The 12204-nt window shown below is 39.6% G+C and overlaps 1 protein-coding gene across 10 annotated transcripts in view; it reads left to right on the top strand.

Moving 5' to 3' along the window:
* Positions 1–2526: 2526 nt before the first annotated feature.
* The window catches only part of LOC115373106 (coiled-coil domain-containing protein 172), a 228827-nt gene continuing 219149 nt past the window's right edge, over positions 2527–12204 (top strand). For 6 of the 10 annotated variants that reach the window (XM_030071370.1, XM_030071365.1, XM_030071368.1 and 3 more), the window contains exons 1-6: positions 2527–2909; positions 3174–3259; positions 5378–5494; positions 6416–6581; positions 8171–8272; positions 11047–11149. In XM_030071370.1, the coding sequence (XP_029927230.1) occupies positions 2831–2909; positions 3174–3259; positions 5378–5494; positions 6416–6581; positions 8171–8272; positions 11047–11149 (653 nt within the window). In that variant the 5' untranslated portion in view covers positions 2527–2830. Of the gene's footprint in view, positions 2910–3173; positions 3260–5377; positions 5495–6415; positions 6582–8170; positions 8273–11046; positions 11150–11378; positions 11445–12204 lie in introns of all 10 variants that reach the window. The other 4 variants (XR_003929499.1, XM_030071367.1, XM_030071369.1 and 1 more) reach the window with 2 other exon arrangements.

The raw sequence follows: 12204 nt of genomic DNA, 5'->3' as shown, positions 1-12204 counted from the left end.
TGTGCGTCTGAGCGCATACAAGCCAACTGGAGCCCCACTGCTGTCTAGAGCGTCTAGCGCATTCAGCAAGACGAGAGTCCCAGCTTCCCTCGCTCGAAAAAGTACAGTAGGCCAAATTCTGTAACAGAAAGAATAGCCTACTTTAAGCTACACGCATCACAGCAAACTGTAAACTCATTGTTGTAATGTTACAGCGGCAACTGGAAAATAAGAAATAGAGTCGTCTTGTATAAAGTAAGATCAGGTCACTATAACTTGTTATCGAGTTCCTCAGACACACAGCGAGTTCCTATAGGAATATTGTAGTGATGATAATAACTTCAAAGGGCAATCATGGACTCGCTAATGAGTAGCGCAAGCATAAAGTCTCTATGTAGTTTTATATGCCTATTGGAATATCCAGTCACCCTTCCAAACACCAAACTTAAAAAAGTCGGTTGATCAGTCTCCGGCTATATAGCTACGATCAATTTCTCTGTGGCCGCTCGCTCCGGGTTGATAACTACACGAGACCAGAGGGCATATGTCTGCATTTAAGATATGAAATGAATGCAACCCCCCTCGCCCCTGGATGTGTGTGGGCTGGGTTTAAATTTCAGCACCAACTTCTTCTAGGGAGGGGGCAACGACTTTTTTGAGCGTGTGCTCTTTTTTGTACTGTTGAATGTGAAGCATATGTTGCCAGTTATTTTGTTAGACTTCATCTCCACTTCAGACGAGTTATGAGTGAATAGCCCGTATTTCATCTTTCGCAGTCACGCACTATAGCCTACACAATCCTATAAATTAAATTTCAAGCTTGCGTGCTGCTCCGCCAGTTTGTTATTAACACATTAATTCCATTTTTCAAGTTAGAAAAAAGACATGCAATAGATGCCATCTGTGAGGAGGCTAAGGAACACAATATACATTTGAGAAGGGAGAGGGGAGGGTCATTTTAATCCCCCCGGAATAACATTTAGATAGAATTTAGGTCTGGACAAAATAAAGAGTTTTTTGTTGTTGTTTTTTTGGTATTTGGGGACTGACCTGGCTGCGCTGCGCTCTTGTGAATCCTACCTTCAATCCACAGTGCAGACAGAGTAGGACACAAGTGAATGTCGCCATCTATTGGTGATATGACAGTAGTGGGCCAACACTGGTTAGAGAAATGACAGGCCACGGTTTGAAGCCATTTTAATATTTATTATTTCAAAACAAATCATCATGAAATTTCACACAAACAATAATCAGAATTCATATTAGCTGAGTATCACCTTCTCAAGAGCTCCGACTGAGCAAATGAAAAGAGATTCAGCAAATCTGTGAACACATGACTGTAATAACAGGAAGATACATGGAGCGAAGTGTAAGTCATGGAATAGCCCATTGATTGCCTATGGTCTATTCAGTGGCTAATCCACTTGGCTAAATACATGGGACCAGACTATGTCAATGAGCCTCTCTCTGCATTAAAACCATTGACTGTGGGCTGAATCAATGAAGAATGTTGCCATCGACCGCAGTAAATCAACCTTAGTGAGCACATTAGAAAGAGAGAGAGAGAGAGAGAGAGAGAGAGAGAGAGAGAGAGAGAGAGAGAGAGAGAGAGAGAGAGAGAGAGAGAGAGCAGTTTCTGTCATATGGGAGGAAATAGCTTTGGATCTCAATGGATAGTAAAGGAAGCCATCCATGATTAGGTAGGCGCGATGCCGCCATCAATCCAGTGACACCCTTCCTTCAAAATGGCTCTCAATTTACTTCTATTGAGAGGCCACTGTCCACGACTATTCATAGAGAACATGTCGAAAAACGAGGAGAAAAAGGGGACAAAAAGCGACATACAGGGGCTAAATCTCTGATGATGAAAATATGATGACTTAGCATTTCTAAAATCTCAAAAGGGAGCGTTGCCAACCAGGCTTTGGGGAGGGAGGAGGAGGAGGAGTGAGGAGGGCGGGGGGTAGCAGCATCAGTCAGGTGATTTATGAAAAGTCTCAATCAATATGTAGTATTAATTTTGCAAATGACTGTCAGAATGATGTAGTCCTCAAGTCACGAATGAGCGAGCGTTTCACACTTTAATGCGCCTCGTGGCACCGAATCAAGAGCATTCTCTGTCGGCAAAAAAATTGGTCAAAGTCGGGAATTGAACATAACAAATCTACGCGATGGCGCCACGTCCCGGCACTGGATTGAGGTTATTGATAATGTCTAAAGCGCTGAGTGAGTGGTAGAGACACAATGTCCAGTGTGACTTCCCAACAGCCTGATGGGACAGGGCCCAAGAAGCGACTGTCACCGTGATCATCATAAATACACCATAACCATGCACACAAATTCAAGCAATGAGACACAACAGGCCCTGCTTCTTTAGGCTATAATCAGTGTAGATCATTAGACTCTCAGATAAACACTGATTATTAAAACAAGTGTGATGATTTTGGTAGTTCTCAAATGAAAACACAGTGCCCAGTCGTTAGTAGTCATGAATCCTATTTTTTAAACAAGGTCTTGAACATATCAACGCACAACCGTCACCCAGCTTTCTATTAAATCACGTGCGTCACCTTTTAAAAGTTTGTTTGGTTATCTGCGAAGGATGTTGGTGGTGTTTTGTTAGTCAAATATCAACTTTGTTACACCCATGCAGTTTCCATTCAAGCTGTGTGGTAGCACCTAAACTCGGTAAAGTTAGGGTTTCAAGTTTATCGTTTAAGTGTCGCGGCAATTCTCATAAGCGCGATAAATTGACCTTTGAGGAAAATTGAGCTAGCTTAATTTACTGTATCGTTAGGTCATTTTTCGGTTCATTTAGAGTTGAGAAACCCTTTTTTCGTCTAGTACTATCATGAGTTTGGAAAGTCTGTATCAACAAGTCCTGCTAACGGAGCGGCAGATGTCTGAGCAGACGAAAAAATTTCAAGAAGGTAAAGTTTGCTTGTTAACAGCAGGTTGTGTCAACGTCAGTAAGCTAGCGGCTAGCAGCACAGACCTAGCGATAACTAGCAAGAGTTTAGGTATTGAACGTTTTTACAGTCAGTGAAGGTGATGTAGCCCAACACCCCTTAAGTTACACTTCTCTGTAGTTCATTTCAGTCAAGTTAGCTTTTGTCTCCTTGTTATCGGCATGATATCAAAGGTTTATGCCATAGATTTATTCCCTAGTAATATTTAAGTGATTTTCATTTCAGTCAAAGTGAACATCATTAGATGCAGTGAGAAGATTAAGGCCTCCACTGACAAGTATGAAAAGGCCATTGAGGAACTTCATGGCAAGGTAAGGTCAGCAGCAGAGGTATTGTTAGTTTTACAGTTTGGATTTCCAGCTGTAGTTGTTGCCAATGTGACAGTTAATGAATACATTTTCTGAGAAGAAGAACAAATGATGATTCATCATAAAATGATACATGATGTAATGCCTAGGTGTCTCAACAAAAAAGGCTGATGCAAATAGAAAAGTGGAGTAGCCACCAAATGTCTATTCAAAACTAAGAATTCTGACCTTTTGGATAAGCTGCTTTTGAATTGCATTCCAGTTTCAGCATTTTTATTTGTATTTATTTTTTTTTCCAAACAAAATGATGTCCAAAAATGTATATTTGCAGTATTAGGGTATTCCTCCTTGCTGAAGAAAGTCAGAGGTCTGCGGTTCCTAAGTTAAACACAGATTAAGTATGTGCATAAAGAGAAGGGCATTAAAATGCAGAAAAATCAAGTTCTGTAAAGTGTGAAACTGTATAGGGCTTTTTGTAGGGAAGAGGGGAGAAAGGGAAGGTAGCCTTAGATAATGTTGCTAAGGAACAGGACAGTGTCTGGTTTGGTTGAAGGTCATGTGAAACATTCCTTTGATAACAGGGATACATCAGTTCAAAGAGGATCCTGGTGAGTGAGGCCTGTAGTTACAGGGGTGTGAGACATATAAAGTTAGTTTACCATTAACAGACTATAAGGCACAAGGTCCGTTTCTTCCACACTAGTGAGCAGTGTTGTCAGTCATGAGTGAATAAACTTAAGTTATATTACATCAAATGGCATCCTTTTTTATTTCATTGTCTGGTATTGCATTATATTATGTTGTGTAATGTTAACTGCTGTAAAAGGTAAGGGAAATCAGGAAATAATGATGGTTTCACCTTGAGGTGACACTCAAATGTGACTGGTATTAACACATAAGGTGAAGCAGTGCATATTGGCATTCTGATGTGGTGATCTGCTTTATGATGAAACCACTTAATCTCTCATCCACTTCATCAACACTGTCGGGCATCGATTGCAAGTGTGACTGTAAAATCAATGACTAATTTCCACCGGATAACATTAGTGTTATTGTGGGAAACCTTTTAGCATGTGTGAGATATGTCAAAAGACAGGCTCATTAACCTTTCAGAAATATTGCTAAGCCTGTCCCGTGCTTGTCAAAATGAACAACAGATAGGAAGAGAAAATTACTTGGTCAAATTACAAAGGTAGCTGATCACAATATAGTATTTGTTTAAATATTAACTGCTTCAAAACATGAGACAGAGATAGCTTATCTTGTTTTATTTTTACCATGACATTATGAATCATTTAATCATACTGGTAGGTTGTGATTTAGAATTGATCTCTCAAACCTAAACCTAAAACTAAAACAACTAAAGGACGTACAACTTGTGAGTGACGGCCTTTGTGAATATGCCGAGTTCTACCTGAGATGTGCTATGAGCTTAACTAGTCACATTGTGTTTTTAACACACATATCCACTTAAGAGAAAAACTCCCACATTGTGTTTTTTTTTTTTTTTCCTTTTTGAATGCTGTAATTATCTTAAGACAGCTCTCATAAATGGTACAACTATTCAGCTCTGAAACTTAAGAGCTCCTCCTCCTTCTATATAAGAAACAATAAACTCACTTTTTGACAGCTTGAGTCACAGACAGTCAATTGTACTAAATGTCACGCCTGAGGGAACTTACAAAAGCCTCCCCCATGAATTTACCATCCCATCTGACTTGGAAGTTTTCTTTCCTTTCTGGTGTATAATTACGTAGAATGGAGAAATGAAAACTAAATAAGAAAAAAAAATGATGATGGAATGGTGTACACATGTTGGACAAGGAATTCAGGCAACCACATTCTTAACAGTGGGCCCAGAAATAAGTCATTTCAATTGACTTCACTCCCCATGTAGGGTCAGCAGTTGTTTTTAGGAAAGGCCATCAATTCACATGTTTTAGCAAAGCATTATCAGTTATATGTCCTCAAGCCAAATAGTGTCTTCTTATGTATCTTGTACATTATACGGCAATTTTTGCCACTATCTAATTTCTTGTCCTCTGGGATCAGTGACATAATGTATCTCTTATGTAACACATCTCTGCTATATCCCTGTTTTTGTTATTTTCATCCATGCAGGCTCAGCAGCTGTCAGAGATGACAATGCAGCGTGATCTGATGAAGAAGAATGAGGACCAGTTGTTGAAACAAATACAGGAGCTGCTTGGCGTGCAAAGCCACCTCAAGGAACGTCTAGTAGGTTGAAGTCTGAGCAAATATTTACATCTTATACCATACTGCACTTCGTGAAATACATCACTGTTTGAAAGATAAGTTCCATGATTTAGTGCATGACTGAGCTTTTACAATTATTCAAACAAAGCTTGTGCTGTCCACCAAATAAGACATGGGACAAGTAAAAAATGTGCCGAAACAATTGAAATAAACATTGACATACAGGAGTGAGAAGAACTATCAGTCTTCTTTCAGTGGTGTATTTGTTTTAGGATCAATCATACCATGATGATTGATAGATAGATAGATAAATACATAGAGAACACTTAATTGATCCCTCGAAGTGGAAGTTATATCATTGCAGCTGTTACAATATCACAATAAATAGAAGAACAAAGGGGTGTGGGGTTGTCAGGCCAGAGCAGAGTTGTACAGTGTGATGGCAGTGATTGCGGTGCTAAGTGTTCCGATAACAAACAAAAACAAGTTCAACCACCAACTTGTATTCATTTTTGTTACATCCAAGGAAGGGTTAAATGTATTAAAACCAAAAAAAGAGACACTGGAGCATTCAGTCTTCAACATTATCTGCTGCTTGTCTGGAAAGTTCAGGCATTTTACTGAGTCCTCATTGATAATCAAGAGTGTTAACTTGTCAGCTGTTGGACCTCAGACACACAGTTATTGAAATATTACCCGGGCTTACTGTGTCTTGTTTCTCTACTGTACATGATTCAGTTTTAGGCTTGTTTGTCAAAATGAAAGTATGTGGTCCTGATCATAGGTCCCTTGAGTGGCCAGTAGTGTTAGCTAATATGTTCTAAAAATTAAACAAATTTCACAAAAACGTAATATCACTTTAATCTGTTGCCTTGAAGAGAGAGTTTTTTTGTGTTTATTTGTCTTTTGGAGCATTTACCATGTTCTATCAATTCATATTAGTATATCATTAAGAGGGACTCTAAAGAAGAAGAGGAGAAGTTCCTACAGGAGATCCAGAGGTTCAACAGTGACTTCAGTCTTGTTGGGAGCAGAGAGACTGTGATTGAGAGCCAGACACACTCTGAGATTCTGGAGCTAGAGAAGAAGGTGCAACAACTAAACAGAGGTGATTAAACACAGCTATTGTAGTGTAATCACTTGTGCAGTGGACAGTTAACGATGATCATACTGGGCAAAATATGTTACTTTAACTACAGTAATAGCCACATAAAACACAAGTAACTTTTTTGCTCATTTCAGATTATCTGTCATTTGAATAGTCCAAATGAACAACCCAGTACAATGTTACACTGTACAATGTTAGGAACATTGTACTCGATAAAAAAATTGTGCTGTCCTGCAAGTGTGACACAGTACAGCACTGATGTAGTGTAGTGCTACTCTATATGATTTGACATTATAGAATGTGCAGGAGTAGGACATTTAGGGAAATGAAGATCAGAGAGGACATGTTTCATTATAAAATGCAATGAAAGTGCGTAGTGCTGTAATTCACAAAATGTGTGGATAGCAAAATAAAAGGACCTGGAAGACTTCGGAATATTGGCCTAGTATTGAGTAAAACACCAACTATGCCAGGAAAATCCAAAAGCTTTCACGCAAACATCTGAGTCTCAATGCAACAGTCTATGCTTTCTGGCACTCACTGTCAGTGATAACATTATGCAAGTTTGATAGTGATGTGCTGATGGTGGTTGACTTAGTTCTTAACTATCAGAGACATGTTATAGTATCCATGATACATGGCATCAGAATATTTATGAAATGTTCAGTGTATGTATCTGTTCCTATCAAATAAACATTAAGTTATTAAGTGAATGTGCCATGTATGGAGTGAGCAAATAGATGGGGGGAAGAAAGAACATTACTCAGTCATTTCATTGTAGCATTTCAGTTCTGTGCAGTTCACACTTGAGCACACCTGTCCTCATCTCCACTAATGAGACTCTAGTTCTGAACACACCACCATTCACGTGTGTGGTAAAATAATTAGCAAAAAAGTAAAAATCTTATAAGTTTGAGAGTGTTGAAGACAAAATAAGGGCACATGTCCTACCATTGAAAAAGGTCTATTAAATAACTGATTTTTTTTTTTTTTTTTTTTTTTGGATCAGAAAAATTACTTCAATGACAAAGTACAGAGGGAAAAAAAGTAAAAATCTGACTGAGCACAGTTACAGATTTCCTCAGTATGTACTTCATACATACAGCTGTACATAGTCAATTTTAACCAGCACATTGGCAGGGGCCAAATATCATACAGAGATCATTTTTGCAGAAACTGCAGTTGTGATGGTTTATGGCGATGCAATGTACTGTAATTTTTAAAGCCCAGCAAGTTTTCATTTTAAATTACACTTTGATGTGATTTGAAGCATTTTCAGTAGTTCTACAAGACAGAAGGAGTAGCTCCCTTTGGACTTGTTAGTGAACACCAGTCTCCTCATTTTATATATAGTGTTTCTGGGCTCCAGGGAACCCCATTCACTGATTGCTTGTTCTAAAAAATTAATTTAAAAAAGCCCACATTGCAGCCTTGGCAATATAGATAATGTTTTCTCTCATTGTGCAGTGTCAATATAAATTCAATATAAAACCCAGCCTTCCTGGTAATTATCTTTTGTCTGGCCTGAGGTGTAACAAAGCTACCTCTTTTCCTCTTCCTTCTCCTCTTTGTTGTTCCTCTGCAAGCAGAGATGGAACTCATGAGACACAGGAATAGCCACATGAACTCCATGCAGGAGGAGAGGGGAGTGTTGCAACTGGAACTTCAAGGCTTGGACCACCTTAACAAAGGTAATTTTGTGTCAGGTCGATTTGGTGCTGTCCATGGTGCTGAAAGTGCACATACAGTGCTGCCATCCTTTTTGTAACTCCCCGGTCCCAAACAAAAGACTTGTGGTGATTTTTATGATGGATGTAGCTGAGGAGTTATGCTGAAAGCAAACCACAGCTTGAATTTGATTGCTGAATCTGGAAATTAAAGTGAAACTGGGTGGTATTACAATAGGTTGATGTTGTTTTTTTTTGTGTGGTAGCTTGGGGTGCTCTTTTCCAGCAGCACTCTGCTTTACAAGCCTCCTTTCAACAGAAGGCTTTACCAGGATATCACTTCGCCATTTTATGCCTTTTCACACACAGTCAGTACTGTTTTTGCTGTTAAGCAAGAAATATGAACATGAATTTGTTTACACTGATCATCTGCTGTGTTTTTAAAATCTTTTTTGTTTGAAAGTTATAGTACACATACAGCTACCAGGAATATAACTATATTTTTTTTTCCCCAGTAGAAAGATTCAACTGAGTTATCAGTTGGTTGTGTGTTGTGTTCAGCTTAGTTGTTCATCAGCGGGCTTGTTGTAAACATTCATAACAGTGTATGTGAGTTTCTCTTTGACTAACCTTGCAACATAACACATTACAAGAATATATCCCACATTGGAAAGACAACTTTTTAAAAGTATTTTATTCTGACACCACAAAAAAGCAGATCAAAAATAGGGATGGCTCGATACCACTTTTTCACATCCGATACCGATACTGCAGCCTTAAGGATCGGCCGATACCGATACTGATCCGATTCTTTTTGTCACTCTAAAAGTTGTTAATACGTGGATGTAATTTGCTTGATACTGACATCTAAAAACACCACATTCACTGTACAACAACTATTCTGGTCCCCTAAAGAAAGAAGGAAAATATGGGAGAACAACTGAAGTCAATAAAAGTGCAACTTGGTGCAAATTTTGCATTTGAGTTAGTTTTATCAACTCGGAGTAGTTTCATCTGGAGTTAAGTGCGTGCACAACAGCTATAAGACGAGTCACCATGGCAACGGGGAAGCGTCAGGCTGCGTTTTTCACCCCAATTGAATTGGAAATCTTAATGCATTCATACAGCGAGTTTGAACATTTTTTTTTTTTTTAAAAAGTGCAACACCGCTGCAGCGGCAAAGGAGAGGGAGACGGCATGGGAGAACATGCTCGGGTCAATGCGTGAGTTTAAATGTAGTCCGTTGCAATCAATAATATTACAGGGGAAAACTGCTTGAATTACTGCTGGCCTATTAATTTATTTCATTTAGGTGACGTGGAACGGTAACGCTCAAAAAGATAATTGTCTGGAAATGCTAAAACATCTATGCGCGGTCTTATAACCATCTCCCGACGAATATTTAATTCTCTGCGCAGTAACACTGCACCTTCATCCACGGTATCGTTATCGTAAGGACATGCCATGTTCGTGAAAAAAGCCACCTAACTACTAATGGACTTCTAATAAAGGCCTACTGACTGTTTTTTAATTATTATTTTTTAAATAACAGACGGCAGAAGTAATATGCCATGCCAAAACTCGCCTGCTGACTGAATGAATGAGGAAGTTAAATGTGGCTGAAAGAGGGCGGACACAGAGAGAAACTTGAGGTTTCATGAGAAAAACCTGGTCCCGACCAGGTTAGTTTCATGGAGTCTGTTACTGCGGTAACTGACCGAGAGCTTAAGTTACCTCCCTCTGTGAAACAGGCTAGAGTTAGGCCTACCCCTCTTTCTCTGGTTTGAGTTACCTCCCTTTGTGAAACGGAAAACTCAAGAGTTTCCCTCATTTCAAGGTTAACAGACTCAGAGATTTCACTAAACCTGCTTTGTGAAACGAACCCAAGATTTGCTGCACCAAAACAAAAACGGTTCGCTTTTCTTTGCACTCACCTGTAAAAAGTCTTCGTACTCCTTTCCATGCTGCTTCTTCAGATGCTTTATTAAGTCCGGTGTGTTAAAACTTCCGGTTTTGCTACCACCCCTTGAGACACTCATATTACAAACGTTGCGCTTTTGTCCTCCATTAATGTAAAGTTAACGGAGGACATGACTACAGCCCTGCAGGCTTCTGCTCACGTGACGAAAACACAGACACATGGCAACCATGGCGACAGCTCGTCTGTGTTACGGCATGTCGCGCAAAGTGAAGTTGAGGATATACGAGATAGCTTGGGCTTATGGATCGGATCGGACAGGTTCTAATAAAAAAAATCCGATACCCGATCCAGTCATTTTGGCCTGGATCGGACCCGATACCGATCCAGTGGATCGGATCGGACCATCCCTAATCAAAAACACCAGTAATTTCTCATCAGTGTGAAAGAGTCTACGCAGCTACGTGCACGCCTGGGAACAAGAATAGGGATTGTGAGGATAGGGATTGTAATATAAACCAAACTTGCAGGGATTCATATATTTTGTACTTAAGCCATCACCTTCAGTTAAATGCAAAATGTTGCCAAGAATCTTTTCCACTGAAATAGTGGAATCCACGAGGCACTTGAGGTCTACCCTTGATGGTTTTAACAAGTACAAACAACCAGCAAATTTCTTTTCCCTTATTCTTAAATGATAATGAACTTCTCCTACCACCCCAGGTTCTAAGGGTGGCATCTCTGTTCTGCTGTATAATTTAAACAATGTTGCATCTCCTCTTTTCTGTCAGCCAGCCAAGTGAATGAATTTACAAAGTACCCTGTGTCTATATTGTTTAGGGAATTTATTTTGTGGTTAATTTGCTATTCATCACTGCAGACCTGGATTGCCAGTTGAGTGAGGCTGAAGCAGTGACAGAATATCTGAGAGCAGAGAGTCTGATTGTCAGTCAAAAACCTCTCACTGACAGCACCTGTCTGAGGTGAGCATCATCAACTTTCTGGTTATAAATGTGGACATACAGACAGGCACTATACTAGATTTAGTCAGTTTTACTTTGTAATTATATGAAATTATGCAAAAGTATAGTGTGTGTGTGTGTGTGTGTGTGTGTGTGTGTGTGTGTTTTAAACACTTCACAAGGGAGAAGTGCAACTATTAAGTATAAAAGTAATGCTAAGCATTGCAAAAAAAAAAAATTCCCTTTGTAGAGAGGCCTGCTTTAAAAGAGTCCAAGTCTGCAGCTGGGCAGTTGTACACCAAATGGGGACAGAGAGGTAAAAAGTGTGACACCACAGTTCTTCTCTGAGGCTTGCTCAGAGCATCCTGACATTTTAAATATAGTTGTCAGAGCAGCTGTGATGTTGTCCATGAAATTGCATGGAGAAATGTCAGTGGTGTGTCCACACCCAACACCTCTTGTGAAGGCTTTCACGGGATCTGGTCTAGAAATGTGGAGCCACAAGACTCACCTCACCAATATTCTGTAATGCAATAGATACAGTCCATTTCAGTAGATCGTGTTCATAGCTGAGTTTACTTGTGTGTTGCTGAATTCACTGAGAAAAGCACATAGAAATGGAAATTACAGCATGTTGGCACAGACAACGCCAACTGTGCTGTAACAACACAAAACTACACAGCGTTCCTGCAAGTCCATTATATATTAGGTGTTATTTATGTACAGTAGAATTCAATCATACTGTGATAAGTGCTGAATAGACCCGCAAGCCCACCTCCCTGTCGGTGTCTCTCTCTCTCTCTCTCTCTCTCTCTCTCTCTCTCTCTCTCTCTCTCTCTCTCTCTCTCTCTCTCTCCCTCTCTCTCTCTTGGCTGGAGTCCGAAACTAGAAGTGTAAATAACAGAGCATTAAGGCCATTTGGTTTAATTAAGGCTTTGATCTGTAGCATATTTCATTCAGTCAACAAGTAGGAAAAAACAAAGTAAGCCTAATGTGATTGATGCAGGGAAGATTGTAAGGGAAAATGAATGAGGGGTTGTGAATTATACGTTCACACTGAAAGCTCACACAACTTG

Source organism: Myripristis murdjan, chromosome 15, assembly GCF_902150065.1.
Source record: "Myripristis murdjan chromosome 15, fMyrMur1.1, whole genome shotgun sequence".
Classification (NCBI taxonomy): Eukaryota; Metazoa; Chordata; class Actinopteri; order Holocentriformes; family Holocentridae; genus Myripristis; species Myripristis murdjan.
Note: the sequence above shows the minus strand (reverse complement) of the source record. Positions and strands in the feature narration are given on the sequence as shown.